The sequence below is a fragment of the Pan paniscus genome, chromosome 8 (assembly GCF_029289425.2).
Source record: "Pan paniscus chromosome 8, NHGRI_mPanPan1-v2.0_pri, whole genome shotgun sequence".
Taxonomy (NCBI): domain Eukaryota; kingdom Metazoa; phylum Chordata; class Mammalia; order Primates; family Hominidae; genus Pan; species Pan paniscus.
In genome coordinates, this window is record NC_073257.2 from 134,042,637 (window position 1) to 134,058,487 (window position 15,851).

Sequence of the window (15,851 nt, forward strand, 5' to 3'; positions counted from 1 at the left end):
TCAGCTCTGAAAGCAACCCATCTACTACCTACTGTTGCCCATTGCATAGACAAAGAAACTGAGGTCCAGGGATGTTAAGTAACCTGTCCAAAGTTACTCACCTCTCATGAATTTGGAACCAGATCAGTTGATGCTCATATTTGATGGCTGTGGTGCTGTTTTCTCCTACAAGATGTCAGAATCATGTAATTCGTATATTAAGTGCTTTAATTTAGACTTTATCATTTCAGAATTTTTAATAAGTGGGTTAAAGAGTGAGTTGAGGATGCTGCATTATGTATGAGAGAACAGTGTGAAAACATCGGAAGCAGGAAAAGCAGATTTTCAAGGCATTGAACAATACTTATTCCCTACAATTAGTGTGCTGTTTACCAGCTATTCTTTTTCTTTTTTTATCATGTAAAGAGGTTAGAAGAAAGGAACAAAAGATTTAAGTCTTCCTTCCTCGTGATTGTACTGCTTTATTGCACTGCTTGCAGACTGCAGTAGAAAATAAGCTTTTAAGACTTTCTAGATTTTCAGGCTTTCTACTAAGCTGTTGTAGCTTCTCTATCCCACATCTGGGTTTGCTCACTTTATTTCTATGTGCCAAATCATGATTGAGACTCGTTGAGACACACAGTAGACCACAGGTTGCCATATTTAGCAGAGCAGGGAAAGAACTCTGGAGAGTTTGCCTTTTTGATTAGGGAGAAACGCTGTGGGAGCAGCTACTCTGGGCAGGACCCTGAGAACTATCAATTTTTGGATACGTGAAATAGACCAAACATGAAACCTACTCTGGACGCAGGTTCTCTCTGAATCAGGCAAAGCTTCAGGCCTCTGAAGGCCTCATTCAGGAGCATGTTATCCATGGCAGGGAGGGTGTGATGCCGATTAAAATTCCAGCTGCTTGGCTCCCGCCAGGAGCTCACCACGATTTCTGAGTTGCTTGGGATTTAGCCAACTGGTTTGCAAACTGCATGTAAGGTGTGTCTGTGTTTGTTAAAAACAATGACTTCTCAGCAGGACTCAGTAATGGGTTTCCACGGAGAGAAACATTACCAAGAGATGAATGCAGGGGCGTGATTGTCCTGTGCACTAAGAGCCTTCAAATCCTTTCCCCATATTTGCAAGGTGTTGAAGTACCGCTTTTAAGGCAAAACTGTAAATGACGAGTTATAAAGTCAAAACACGTGAGCTTTAATTATTGCTGGAATAAGCGGGATTCTCATCAGCAGGGCAGCTTCCAGATGTGCTTTTCTTCATTTTGACTAGATGGGGAGAAAAGTGAGGGGGCATGGCGTGGAGAAAGAAAGGTAGATATACAAGAGGCGGAGACTCAGGCGCAGGTAGAGTCAGAGGCAGGTTCAAAGACACACAGAGACACATAGGTGAAGATACATTCGATGTAAACAGCTTAGGAGCCAGGTCGGGCATGGTGGCTTCTAAGCTCATATCTGTAATCCTGGCTCTTTCGGAGGCCAAGGTGGGTGGATCGCTTGAGGCCAGGAGTTCGAGACCAGCCTGGCCAAGATGGCGAAACCCCATCTCTACCAAAAATACAAAAAGTTAGATGGGCGTGGTGGCACGTGCCTGTAATCCCAGCTAGTCGGGTGGCTGAGGGATGAGAATCACTTGAACCTGGGAGGTAGAGGTTGCAGTGAGCCAAGATTGCGCCACTGCACTCCAGCCTGGGTAACAGAGTGAGACTCTGTCTCAAAAAAAACAAAAAAACAAACAAAAAAAAACAACAGGGGGTGGGGGCTTAGGAGCCAGGATTCCAAGGCCATACCTGCTCCTGCTCTGAATCCTGTGGCCTCCTGTTTGCAACAGTCCACCCTGAGATTAGTCATCCTCTCAGTCTCCCGTTGGCCCTATGATGGTGTTGCCCTTTGCCCAGGATGTGAGTAATGAGAGTAACAGAATTCAGGGTTGACCTGACTTTCCTGCAGAGGTCTGGGAGGACCTCCATGTGACAGCCTTCCCATGTCACTCCCTGCGGGTTCCAAGAATCTCAGGCCTTTGCAGCTGGGATGGCATGGCATGGACATGTGAGACACCCCCTCCTTGTTTGTATGAGCGAAAGGGCCAAAAGAATAGGGTGGAGGTCCTGGCTGGCTGCCCCCGTGGGCTGCTATGGATCTAGATGCAGAAACTCTGCTGATTCGTTCCCCTGGAGGAGAGGTTGCTCTGGGAAACTGCAGCTGCCAAACCTACTGGAGACTGATTTGCAAATAAGGACTCCAGCCTGTTCACATACAGGAGCCTCCGTGAGCGGGGAGGGCAGTTGGGTCAGGCTGAGGCTCAGAAGACACGTATGCCTGTCTTGGCTCTGCCCTTGCCCCTGAGTGGTTCTGAGCTCTCAGGCAAGATGCTGAACCACTTGGCTCCAAGTTCTCATCCTCAGAACCCAGGAGGACTTGAGCATCTTGAGAGTGGGAGCTTATCTGTCTGGTTCACCAGCCCAGGTGCCCGCAGGTGATGGGGAATAAATAGGTCCTTCTGAAACCGTGAATAGTCAGGGAATGATACCCATGTGCCTCTCCTGTTGTAAGGATCAGTCATGAGGAAGCTCTGAGGGACTGTAACATGTCAGCTGAGGTGAGCGGCCGTGGGGTTATTCCCATTCCTGACACTTCGCAGCCCCTGGCTGAGGCACCCCCATCCTGGTCCTTGGGTACCTGCCTGAGAAACCACACTTGGAATCGGAAGGACACTTGGTGAGTGTGGAACATCAACCTCCGATGCAGAATGGATGTGTCTTGCTGGCTGGGGGAGCACTTAGAGGGGGTCCCCGAGGCACCCCTGATAATACAGCCTGGGGGTGGGGGGGTGCCCTGGTGGGTGTGTCTTCCCTGGCCAGTGCAGAGGGGGACAGCTACATTTTTGTCACTCCTCTGTTTCTTCCAAACTCCTTGTTGGCTCCTTCCCTTAATCCATGTTGCCCTGGACAAAATCCAGCTAACCGGATCCCAGCTGGGTTCCGTGTATTGTATCCAGGACCTGGATGAGATTTGGAAGAACTTGCTGAGCACATCTGGGGAGACCCCTGCGTCCCCAGCAGTGTGGCTGAGCTCTGCCTTGTTGGGGCCTGCATCCTCCCTTGTACGAAGGCAACCTTGTTGCTGGTACCCATGTTTAAATATCTTTTTCTGACTTACATAAACAGCACCTATGTGTTGCTTTTATGTGTGTGTGTCTGTGCATAGACATCTGTGTACGTGAATATACATATGTATTTAGGTATCTTTGTGTAAGTTTATATATAATTATCTGAAATAAGCTCATATTATATACACATTTCTTAATTTGCTGGGGTTTTTTTCCTACTTATCACCTAACTGGGAGTTATCCTGATTGTACATGCAATCCCACTCACCTTCGTTAACAGCCATTATGTTACTGAGGGGTGATAGCGATGGGGGGTCTGTCCCCTGCCAGGTGCTTGGGGAAGCTCTAGCGGTTGGCCAGAGCTGACTGCTCTTTGAGTTCTTGCATCTTCTTTATGGTTTTTCCGTCTCCTCTGTCACTTATTCTTTTTTTTTTTTTTTTTTTTTTTTTTTTAGTAGAGCTGGGATCTCATCATGTGGCTCAGGCTGATCTGGAACTCCTGGGCTCAAGCAATCCTCCTGCCTCGGCCTCCCAAAGTGCCGGGATTACAGGAGTGAGCCACTGTGCCTGGCCTATCACATACTCTTTTCTTTTTTTTTTTTTGAGATGGAGTTTTGAGTTTTGCTCTTGTTGTCCAGGCTAGAGTGCAATGGCGCGATCTTGGCTCACTACAACCTCCGCCTCCTGGGTTCATTCAAGTGATTCCCCTGCCTCAGCCTCCTGAGTAGCTGGGATTACAGGCATATGCCACCATGCCCAGCTACTTTTTGTATTTTTAGTAGAGATGGGGTTTCTCCATGTTGGCCAGGCTGGTCTCGAACTCCTGACCTCTAGTGGTCCACCCGCCTCAGCCTCCCAAAGTCCTGGGATTGCAGGCGTGAGCCACCGCACCTGGCCATACTCTTTATCAGTGCTATCTCTGTGCCTGCCTCCAGCATTACCCTGCCCCTTCTCATTTAATTTGGGTTCTGAAACCAGATACCAAACCTATTAGACTAGACTGTAAGAGAAGGCTCAGTGTGTTTTTTCAGAGAAGACCAGGTGGAGCTTTTTATTGAGTAATGTGCAGGATCCTTTAGTGCAAGCTCTGTGTCAGGTGACTTGGTTGAACAGAAATGTTTGTGTTTTCTGGGGTCCTGGTTGTGTTTCAGATGGGTAAGGGGGTACTGGTTTGCTTGTGAAGTGGCTTGTGAATAGGTAGGGTGTTACTGTAATTCTCCTCTCTAGAGAAAATACAAGGACTTTAATGACAACTTGTTGAAAGCTCCTTCTGTGTCTTTTTGAATTCAGTTTTATATCCTTTTCTTATTAGTATCCATAAGTAACTCATTTTCCTTTCTTCCTTTTTTGAGATGGAGTTTTGCTCTTGTTGCCCAGGCCGGAGTGCAATGGTGTGATCTCGGCTCACCTCAACCTCCACCTCCTGGGCAAGCTATTCTCCCGCCTCAGCCTCCCGAGTAGCTGGGATTACAGGTGCCCACCAGTACGCCTGGCTAATTTTTGTATTTTTAGTAGAGACAGGGTTTTGTCATGTTGGCCTGGCTGGTCTCAAACTCCTGACTTCAGGTGATCCACCCGCCTTGGCCTCCCAAAGTGCTGGGATTACAGGTGTGAGCCACCACGCCTGGCCAAGTAACTCAGTTTCTATTATATTTTTTAAGAATCTCAGTTTAGTGGTCAGGCCCAGTAGCTCATGCCTATAATCCCAGCATTTTGGGAGACCGAGGCAGGAGGGTCGTTTGAGACCAGCAGGGTGTAGTGGCACACAGCTGTGGTCCCAGCTTACTCGGGAGGCTGAGGCAGGAGGATCTCGTGAGCCCAAGAGTTTGAGGTTACAGTGAGCTGTGACTGTGCCACCGTACTCCAGTCTAGGTGACGAGCAAGACTCAGTCTCTAGGGGGATAAAATGAGTTTATTTATTTATTTATTTTTTGAAACAGAGTCTTGCTCTGTCACCCAGGCTGGAGTGCAGTGGCATGATCTCCGCTCACTGCAACCTCTGCCTCTGGGTTTAAGTAATTCTCCTGCCTCAGCCTCCCGAGTAGCTGGAATTACAGGTGCCCGCCACCATACCTGGCTAATTTTTATATTTTTAGTAGAGATGGGGTTTCATCATGTTGGCCAGGCTGGCCTCGAACTCCTGGCCTCAAGTGATCTGCCCACCGTGGCCTCCCAAAGTCCTGGGATTGCAGGCATGTGACACTGCCCCCGGCCAAACCTGAGTTTTAAGATTCCAATTTAAGTTAATCAAGGAGTTTAGCTACAAAGAGATTTTGGGGATATCTGTGTGCGAAGGCAAGGAAACTAAAAGGGTGGTCCGAGGCTCTTTTTTCTTTATTTCTCCTGACACTTGATTCAGTCTGGCCTTTCTCCAGGAAGGCGTAGCAGGATCTAGTTACAAATCGGTGAAATCATGAGCCCAGGTTGTGGGGGCCGGCTTAGTGTCGCTCTGCGCTTCCTGCAGTGGGCCCTCAGCCACTAGAAAGTCACTTCTCTTTTGCGAGGAACCTGGTATTGTCACAAATAAGCCAATTTCAAAACTAAGTATGTTTGTGTTGGGGAGTGAGGAGTGAGTTTCAGCAGACACATGTATGCACACCCACATGGGCACAGTGCCACACTGAGCCCCCTTCATTCTGGAAGCAGTCCCTTGGCCCTGGACCTGGTTGTGTGCCCCTTGAGGGGAGGATGAAGTTGACCTCAGCACTGCCCGGAGCTCGCCCTTTCTTCGGTACACGCTGGTGTCCACAGGCGGCCTGGCTTAGCACCAGCCACCGTTGGTTCCTGGCCTCCAGGGTCTCTTTCCTGTCCAGCTCAGCAGCTTTGACCAAGTAAAATAGAGGACTTGGTCTGCTTGCTAGCAGAATTACATTTCCCCAAATTTCTTTTCTTTCTTTCTTTTTTTTTTTGAGACAGAGTCTCGCTCTGTCGCCCAGACTGGAGTGCAGTGGTGTGACCTTGGCTCACTGCAATCTCTGCCTCCCAGGTTCAAGCGATTCTCCTGCCTCAGCCTCCTGAGTAGCTGGAATTACAGGCGCCCGCCACCACGCCCAGCTAATTTTTGTAGTTTTAGTAGAGACAGGGTTTCTCCATCTTGGCCAGGCTGGTCTGGAACTCCTGATCTCAGGTAATTCGTCCCACCTCGGGCTTCCAAAGTGCTGGGATTATAGGTGTGAGCCGCGGCGCCCAGCCCTCATTTCCCCAAATTTCTAATGCTTGGAGGCCAAGGGCAGAGTCAGAGCTGCAATAATGGGGAGGCATTATCCTTATGGTCATTAATATCCCCATTTATGTGACAGTCCCAGGGCCTGGGAGGTCAGGTGTCTTGCCTAAGGTCATGTGCTTGTCAAGGGGAGCTGGGAGGCATCCTGTAGTAGACTATGGTTGTTTGTGGACTGCTTGCCCTCCCTTCCACGTCCTGCCTGCCTTTTGGGGAAGTCTGTCTCCCCATTCTGTTGAGTCTCAGCAGGTTGCTCCTTTGTTAAGGTTCCCTACCCTCTTCCAGCCAAGAGACCCAAGAGGAGCCAAGTAGATACTCCCTCCCTGGAAGTTAAACCATGAGCTGAGATCCAGAAAATGGTTGGAGGACTGAAGTGCCCTCATTTCTGTCTCTTCAGATGTGGTTCCTTAGCCTCCTTGGGTTTTCAGTAAATCCCATTCTTGCTTTAGTTTATTTATTTATTTATTTATTTTTATTTATTTATTTTTTTGAGATGGAGTCTCGCCCTATCATCCAGGCTGGAGTGCAGTGGTGCGATCTTGGGTCGCTACAACCTCTGCCTCCCGGGTTCAAAGAATTCTCTTGCCTCGGCCTCCCAAGTAGCTGGGACTACAGGCATGCGCCACCATGCCTGGCTAATCTTTGTATTTTTTTTTTTTTTTTTAGTAGAGACGGGTTTCACCATATTGGCCAGGCTGGTCTTGAACTCCTGACCTCAGGTCATCTGCCTGCCTTGGCCTCCCAAAGTGCTGGGATTACAGGCATGAGCCACGGTGCCTGACCATGCTTTAGTTTAAATTCAGAATTGGGTTCCTGTTTCTTGCAACTGTATTCAATTAACACCTGGCCATAACCCAGGCATGGGACTCCTCAGTCTGCGGTGCTCTTTCCACTTGGTCATGCTGCTGCTATAACCTAGCGATGGTCAGGACGGCGATGGCCAGTGCCCCGGGAACCCCGGTAACATCACAACATAGCCACGAAGTGATAGCTACTTGATTCTGAAAATAGGACCTGCTGGGAGTCTCGGGGTAAACGTGTTGTCATCTGCTTTGATTTTTCGCAAGGCAGCCGTAGGTGTCAGCCTGGAAAATTCTAGCAGCCTGGCTTGCCAGAGCTAGCTTGGTGTTTGTTCATGGAAGGCAGTACCTGGCTGGCTGCTTCTCAGTCACCTGACCGTCCAAGATGGGTCTTGGCATTTGCTTGTGTTGAAATCATGTTCTTATTTAGCTAAATATTGATACAACAGAGCAATTCCTTTTGTATATGCAGGATGGATGAATTAAAGTGAAAGATCATTTTGTCAGCCCTTAAAAAGAATGACCAGTTTGATCGTACTGTTTTATGCCAGCGAGGTGTGTGTATGTGCAGAGATTGGGGAGGGGAAAGCTTTTATTGGCAAGACTATCTGAAGGTCTCATTCAGCGGAATATTTTGTTGAATAGAATCTAGAATGCGCAGTTTCAAAAATATCCATTTACTCACAGAGTCCTCAAACTCTTACACAAGATGAAGAGATGAATGAGACTGTCTGATCTGTCGCCGAGGGCTCAGTTTTGTTTCTGGAAGGTCTCCCTTTCTCTTCAGGGATGGCAGCTGCTCTTTCAGCCTGGACAATGCTGGCTGGCTTTCCCTGACCAGGGCTTTTGTCCAGAGCTGTTGCTTTTACCTGGGCTTGGTCTTCAAGGGAAAAAGAGGTGGGAGGAGGAGGGGAGCTCAGAAGAAGGAAGCCCCTGTCTTTGGCCTGCACTGTGTTCTTTCACTCTGAGGAGTGGTCCCAAGACCCTCCCTCCAGTTCCCAGATCACTTTCATGTTGGGAGCTGCAAACTGGAATTCTAAGGAATTGACCTGGATTCGAATATGGAAGTATCCTCTTCCCCTTAAGCAATGCTCAAGAAGGAATTGTTTCTTGATAATCAGGTAACATTCAAATGTTATATAAACTTTAGATTTCCAGGATGAGTGTTGTATTTAGAGCAAAGGCTCTTGTTTGGAGGCAGTGCTCCATGAAGGTAGGCCTGGTTCTATGGAATTTCCAGCTCTAGCTGTCATGAATGGGCTGGTTACCTTGGGCAAGCCACTTTAGCTCTCTGGGCTTTAGCTGGGATAAGTGTGTTGGAATAGGATATGATCTCTAAATTTTCTTCCAACTTCCAAGATTTTATGGCCTTTGCAATTTATTATTTCAAGCCCTTAAATTATCTCCAGTAAAACTTGAGCAAATGTAACCATTTAATGATATACTGGGAACCATATCTATAGTACCTCTTTATTACAAGATGCTTATGTTTTAGTTAGAGATATACTCACATGTTCACATATGGGTGTATATATGTGTGTATGTGTATATTATGTATGTGTGTGGATGCTGATCTTAAACTATTTTGTTGTCGTAGTTCATAGAAGTAAAAACCTGAAAATATTTAAACCAGATCACAAATACAGGGAAATAGGCTCTTAGGGTCTGCATTTTCCAGCTACCTGACTCTTGCTTTGGGGCCAATTTCCACGCCCTTCTTTCACACGGTGTGTCGGCTGTGGAGGTGTTTAATTCAGCATTGTGTGGAGCAGAGCTTTTCCGACTGTGCTCTGTGGGACTCTAGAGACCAAGAAAGTACTTGAAAAAATGTTTTTAAGCCGAACTAGTACACAGTCGAGGAGCTCGGCAGGGTCCTGTTTTCGTGGCCAGCACAGTCTGTCCCCACCTGGGGTTACGTTGTTCTCTCTTTCCTGCTTGGTTGTACACACCGCACTGTGTGGTATTGGATACCATTAGCACATTGATTGCCTGGTATGGATAGATTAATTCGGTTGGTACAGCTGGTTGACCCTCCTGCCCTGTCTGCCTTATTAAAAATTATTGCATGATCACAGGACAGCCCGTTAAAAATCAGGGGCTGTTTGTAATGACTCATGGGTGCATGTCAGGACTCTTCCCAGTGATGTGCAGCGGGGGGAGAAATCAACGGGCATCCGGCTACCTCATGTCTCTAGCCCCCAGTGTCAGGTTTTTGAGTTCCTCCAAACAACTTAATTGCTCTCCATGATGGACCTTGTACAAGCATATTGTAAATTGCTATTACATTACATATCGTAAAATGCTATTACAAGCATATTGTAAATTGAGCTTGCTAAAAATGTTTGGAAGCCACAGATGTAGCGAAAAGAGCACAGATTTTAGAGACAGGCAGTTCTGGATTTGAGACTTAGCTTCCATCATTTAGTAACCATACGGCCTCTGGCAAAGGAATTTGCACCTCTAATGCCTAATTGTCTCATCTGTAAAATGGGCCTGCTGTCTGGCAGCCAGGACCTTTTTTTTTTTTTAAGAGTCAAGGTCTCGCTCTGTCATTCAGGCTGGAGTATAGTTGTGCGATCATAGCTTGCTGCAGTCTCAGACTCCTGGACTGAAGCGATCCTCCTGAGTCTGCCTCCACGTAGCTGGGATTACAAGTGTGCACCACAATACCTGGCTAGGCAGGACATTTCTGAAGACCTTAGATGTGTGTACAGTGGGCCTACTCCTGTGCCTGACACATAACAGTATGTTCAACAAATGCTGGTAATTATCATGCTTTTCATGCTGAGAATTAAAGTGTTACAAGCCAGGGGTGTCCAATCTTTTGGCTTCCCTGGGCCACATTGGAACAAGAAGAATTGTCTTGGGCCACACATAAAATACACTAACACTAATGATAGCTGATGAGCTGGAAAAAAAAATCACAACAAAATCTTATAGTGTTTTAAGAAAATTTACGAATTTATGTTGGGCCACATTCAAAGCTGTCCTGGGCTGCATGCAGCCCATAGGCCGTGGGTTGGACAAGGTTGGTTTACACTATAGAAATATAGATATTTTATTGCATTTGCATATTTACTTCTGTGGTGGACATAGCATATGCATAGTCTGATAAATATATTTTCCTATAATTTAGAGATATTTCAGCAGATTGTAATGACAACATTTCTCTTTCTGCTACATTTTTGTAGCAAATTAAATTAATTTTCTTTTCTTTCATTTTTAAAATGTGTGGAGCCTTAACAGAATAATTTCTTGTACTTTGGGTTTTTTCTAGTAGGAAAAGAAATATCAAACAGCCGGTGGGAATTGTGCTTATACACTGGGCCTCCAAAGTGCTGCTTTATTTTTATGTACAGACTCGTTGGGAGTGGACTGCTGAAATCCTTGCTCTTAGAAATGTATTTGAGCCCCTGGGAAACTGGATAGGGAAAAAGAGCTAATTAAAAAAGCTGCCATCCACCTCCTCTAATTAACTTGCTGTCTGCTCCCAAGAGAGGGTTCAGAAATATGAAAACAAGGCAGGCAGCACCGGAAGTGAATGCCATTCTCGTGGTCTGTGGTGGTCCCTGGTGTTTTGATGCAGAAATCGTTCATAGTAAACAGGCAAGGGACCACAAAGAGGCTTGGTGTGCCCTGGCCCACCCCATGCTCTGCCTTCCACACAGGGCGATCGTGAACGGCGGTCCCTCTGAGCAGGTGCACAGGCTGGGCAGTTGCTGCAGCGGAGAACTCATTGGAATTCAGCGGCTAGAACCGAGGGGCATCCGGCCCTCCCTGTTGCTTGCTTGTGCTGTTGAGAAAGAGCAGGGCCCTTTGTGCTTCAGAGCCTGCTGTCGCCAGTGCCCAGGAATGCAGAAGCCAGGGGATGGACGAGTACTCAGGCTTTCCTCGAATCTCTGCTTGAGTGGGGCAGCCTCGGGGCCTCCGGACGCTGGAGAAGCTCACAGCATCTGTGGCCGGTGGTGCAGCTAACTTTTTTGGTGACATTGAAAGAGATTTAGGTCCAAGAGATACGAGCAGGGGAATTAGGGGTGGGAATTTGGGGGACAGAGGCTGTTCTTCAGCGGAAATGGCCTATGCCTCCTGGCAGAGGTGGTCCCCAGTGGAATGGGCCCGGTGGATGTGGACAGCGGTGACCAGCAGTGGGGACTCCAGTCTGCTGGTGCTTCAGGGAGACTCTGGAAAAAGGCAAGTTATCTCTGTGTATCTTGTCAGTGTTGCTCATGATGGTGCAGTGCTGGGGGCCTGGTGAGGAAGCTGGGTTCCCGGGGCAGCACCCGGGGCAGCACCCAGGGCTCGCCAGGCTGATCTGAACTCTCATTCTTCTTTGCTCCTCAGTTGTGTGACCTCCTTTTGTTTTCCACACCGATAAACAGATGCTTCAGGTACCTCGATCTGTTGTTGTGCAAGTGCGGATCTTTCCTTCTCCCCATAGACAAAAGCTAAGCCCTTTGATATTAATGAGTGTTTGTAAGAAGTCAGTATCTTCTGTTGCGTTTGCATGAATTATTTCCTCATGAAATTTAATAGTAGACTGGGTTTGGCTCATTGGATCCCATCAAAAGCAGCTATGATGTTTCTTTTAAACTCTTTGGTTCCCTGGAGGCTTTGTGGCTGGTTGGAGGAGCCAAGGTCCTTGGGGGGTGGAGGAGCAAGGGTGCTGATGAAGTAAGTCACTGACAAACTAGTTGTAAAAGCATCGATACAGATTTTCTGAAGGGAACTCACCAAATAGCTCTTTCTTCAGGTCCCAGCGGATAGTGGAGGGATTGGTTTGGTTCCTGGTGCTCTCTGCCAGCTGGCTGGTGGTCTTTAGAAGATGGTGGCCTCTACTGGGGTCCCTGGTTCTTTGATCTTTATGGAAGCTCAGCAACGTGAGCATCTCTCAGCATTGGGTTGCACGGCTCGGTGACACCGGTGCAGCTTGGTGCACACACTGTCCGTACTCACCTGCCAGGTCACCCCGATTTCATGTCTTCACCAGATTTGCTTGGTGGGATCATTCGTGCCATTCAGCCACTCTCTTTTGGGGAAGTCTGTCTCCCCATTCTCTTAATAATTAGCCCCCTCGTTGCAAATGAATAAATCAGTATTTCAGTCTGTTTAACCCTTCCAAAATGGGACTCAGCCCAACTGCGACTGCTGCTGCCAGGCTAGCTGTTCTCCAAGGCAAGGCTGGGCTCAGGACCGTGGGCCCTTGGGCATCTTGAGCATAGGTGGAACTGGCTTAGTACTGGGGGAAGCCTTATTCTTTCTGGCTTAAAATTGAGTCACCGGTGGAAGCAGGGTGATGGGGAGGGCTGTCTGTTGGTTCTTCGTTTTCTTCTTTTTATTTTTTTAAGAGACAGGGTCTTGCTCTATCACCTAGGCTGGGATGCACTGGCACAGTCATAGCTCACTGCAGCCTCAAACTTCTGGGCTTAAGTGATCCTCCTGCCTCACCCTCCCTAGTAGCTGAGACCATAGGCACATGCCACCAAGCCTGGGTAATTTTTTATTTTTATTTTTTTATAGAAATAGGGCCTCACTGTGTTGCCCAGGCTGGTCTCAAATGCCTGACATCAAGCGATCCTCCCACCTGAGTCTCCCAAAGCGCTGGGATTAGAGGCATGAGCCACTGCACCTGGCCTGTTGGTTCCTCTTCAACCCAGGCCAAGGCTTGGCCAGTGGCCTCTCCTTGTTAGTGGGCAGAGTTTCGCCACATGGATTTTTGGTCCAGTTCTCTGGGTGAAGAGTCTTCCTTGAGAACAGACTTTCCTGCAGACCAGCGAGGGCCATTTTCACTGTGTCGGGGTTGGTGGCCGTGCTTTGTGTCTTGGTCTGATGCACCCTCTGCCTGGCCGGCTTGCTGGCTTCCTTCGTTCACTCCCTTCACCCACTCAACACATGTTCATTCCCGGCCCTCCACTGTAGGCTTGGAGATACTGTGATAAACAAGGCCGGCTGCCCTCCTGTGTTTTGAGCTCCATAGAAGAGAAAGACAGTAAACACTGCTAGAATAAGTCTATACTCACAAGTTATGAGAGGCGCTGAGAAGGCAGGACAGTAGAGAGGATGATGGGGTGGGATCATGTGGGTGAGTTGGCACAATGGCAGCGAACATGCAGAATGCCTCTCTCTCTCTATTTGAATCAATACCTAATAACGAACGCGTGCGGAAGTTCATCCAGAGTCCGCTGTGTGTGTATTTGCCACTAAGGCGAGAAGCGTGTATTTCCAGTAGAGCCGAGTTCAAAGAATACATCATTTGTGTGCAATCAGAGCCAGTGATAAGATTCACCCTTAGGAATCACGACTGAGAAAATGACTTTCCTCTCATCTGTCCCTGCACAGTTTAACTGAGCAGCGAGCCAGAACCCACTGGCTCTGGTGCGAAGGCCACGCCGGCTCAGCAGAACTGGCTCTGGGCCCCTGTCTAACCTGTGCTTCTCCCTCTCTCATCAGGAGTTCCGATTCTGAAGAGGCATTTGAGACCCCGGAGTCAACGACCCCTGTCAAAGCTCCGCCAGCTCCACCCCCACCACCCCCCGAAGTCATCCCAGAACCCGAGGTCAGCGCACAGCCACCCCCGGAAGAACCAGGTAACCAAGGGCGGGGAGGCCCCCAGACAGCCCTGTAGGGTTGTGAGCCCTGGGGGAGATTTGCAGCAGTTCCTCCTGGGTCAGGCTGGAGGCGAGCACTGACTCGACCTCTTGGCTTTGAGTTGTGCTTGACGTGGCTTTTGTAGTTTTCTTGAAAATGAAGGGTGAACAGATACACTGGATTATTTTGCATTTGCTTTGCAGAATTGTAGGGGGGGCCTCTGGGGAGATTGGGTTTGGAGGAGGGCGGTGGGTCTCGGAAGTTCACAGCACAGCCTTGGATTCCAGCACTTGGCCCCTTGCTCTTTTAAGAATGTTAGCTGTGGGCAGGCCTGTGAATCTACATGTGTATTTCCAGCACTGGGCTTGGGGAAGGAAGGTAGTCAGTGGGTGGGGATAGAGAGGTAGACATTCACAGCAGATCATGGTGGTTTGTTTATTCCTCATGAATCTCGTGTCACCTGATTTCATATCACTTTCCCACAACTTTCTCCCTTAGTGTGAGTGAAAACACCTTTCTGTTCCTTTTAGACGGGTGGCTAGTGGGCAGGTGGAATAGATCTCGTCCCCACCCCACCCCTGTGGGGCATGCATTCTGCGCCTCCCAGTTACACCAGCACAGAGAACCACCTCTCACATGGAAGATTCACAGGAGACCGGAAGAGATAGGGCCTGCCAGAAATGGTCCCACAGGCTGGCTGGGGGCCCGGGTGGTATTGTCCTTGGGCCTGGACAGCTCTGGGCCCCACAACTTACAGGACCACACTTTGGCCTTCCTTGGCCCACAGCCTTCCCGTGTGATGAGAAGTCTGCAGGGCCAAACCCCTTCTAGAGCACACGCTGGATACCTGGGAGCGGCCACTGCCAGGGGCCCCCTCGTCCCCTTCTCTGGCTCTTCCTCCCGAGGGCAAACTGTACCTGAGAAGGAACCAAGGATGGGGCTGGGTGCCTCCACTGTGCACTTGCCCTGGCCGGGAGCCAGGTAAACTGAACAATACAATAACATTTTGACCTTGATGTTGGTTTTAGAAAGAAACGGGTGGAATTCTTTTTATCCGCCGTGGGTTCGAGCAGCCCGTTGTTTTGGAAAGGATGTACACTCCCGGAGCTTTGTTCCTAAACCAGCAAACCCCCGTGCTGGGACAAGGGGGCAGGACAGTTTTAATGAGAGCTGATGCCTTTGCTGGAGTCTGCCGAATACTGCTCCCATGTCCCCCGTCTTTGACGGCTCATCAGTCTGCAGCAGTGTCTGGATTTTGCTGAGTCAGTGTAGATGCCAGACTCTGGGAGGATAGTGACTGGTATTTCTTTGATTTGAAAGTAGAGAAGAGCCAGGAGGGCTGTCTGTAGTTCTCAGAGCATCGTTTGCATCTCTTCCTTTATTTTGTATGACCAAGCATATAAAACTGTATTTCTCGTAATATTTTTAAAAACTTACCCATAATTTTTAATGGAAAGTGGCTGGATGACAAACACATTGTAATCTCTAGGTCAAATGTGTGATTAAGAATACACTATTCTGGCCGAGGTGGGCAGATCACGAGGTCAGGAGATCGAGACCATCCTGGCTAATACGGTGAAACCCCATCTCCGTTAAAAATACAAAAAATTAGCTGGGCATGGTGGCGGGCACCTGTGGTCCCAGCTACTTGGGAGGCTGAGGCAGAAGAATGGTGTGAACCCAGGAGGCGGAGTTTGCAGTGAGCGGAGATCGCACCACTGCACTCCAGCCTGGGTGACAGAGCGAGTCCGTCTCAAAAAAAAAAAAAAAACAAAACAAAGAATAAACTATGCTTGGCCGGGCATGGTGGCTCACGCCTGTAATCCCAGCACTCTGGGAGGCCAAGGAGGGTGGATCACCTGAGGTCAGGAGTTCGAGACCAGCCTGCCCAACATAGTGAAACCCCGTCTCTACTAAAAATACAAAAATTAGCCAGGCGTGGTGCCGCACGCCTGTAGTCCCAGCTACTCAGGAGGCTGAGGCAGGAGAATCGCTTGAACCCGGGAGGTGGAGGTTGCAGTGAGCCGAGACCATGCCACTGCACTCCAGCCTGGGTGACAGAGCCAGACTCTGTCTCAAAATAAATAAACAAACAAATGTTTAGAAGAAAATGATAGCATGTTACAGGGCATGTACCATCCCCAGCACCAAGG

At 48.6% G+C, this 15,851-nt stretch overlaps 1 protein-coding gene across 8 annotated transcripts in view; it reads left to right on the top strand.

The window, feature by feature from the left end:
* TACC2 (transforming acidic coiled-coil containing protein 2) overlaps positions 1 to 15,851 on the top strand; it is a 201,023-nt gene that overhangs the window by 130,770 nt on the left and 54,402 nt on the right. For 7 of the 8 annotated variants that reach the window (XM_063607540.1, XM_063607541.1, XM_063607539.1 and 4 more), the window contains one exon: positions 13,561 to 13,697. In XM_063607540.1, coding sequence (XP_063463610.1) covers positions 13,561 to 13,697 — 137 coding nt within the window. Of the gene's footprint in view, positions 1 to 10,957; positions 11,305 to 13,560; positions 13,698 to 15,851 lie in introns of those variants that run through there. The other variant, XM_055093411.2, reaches the window with a different exon arrangement.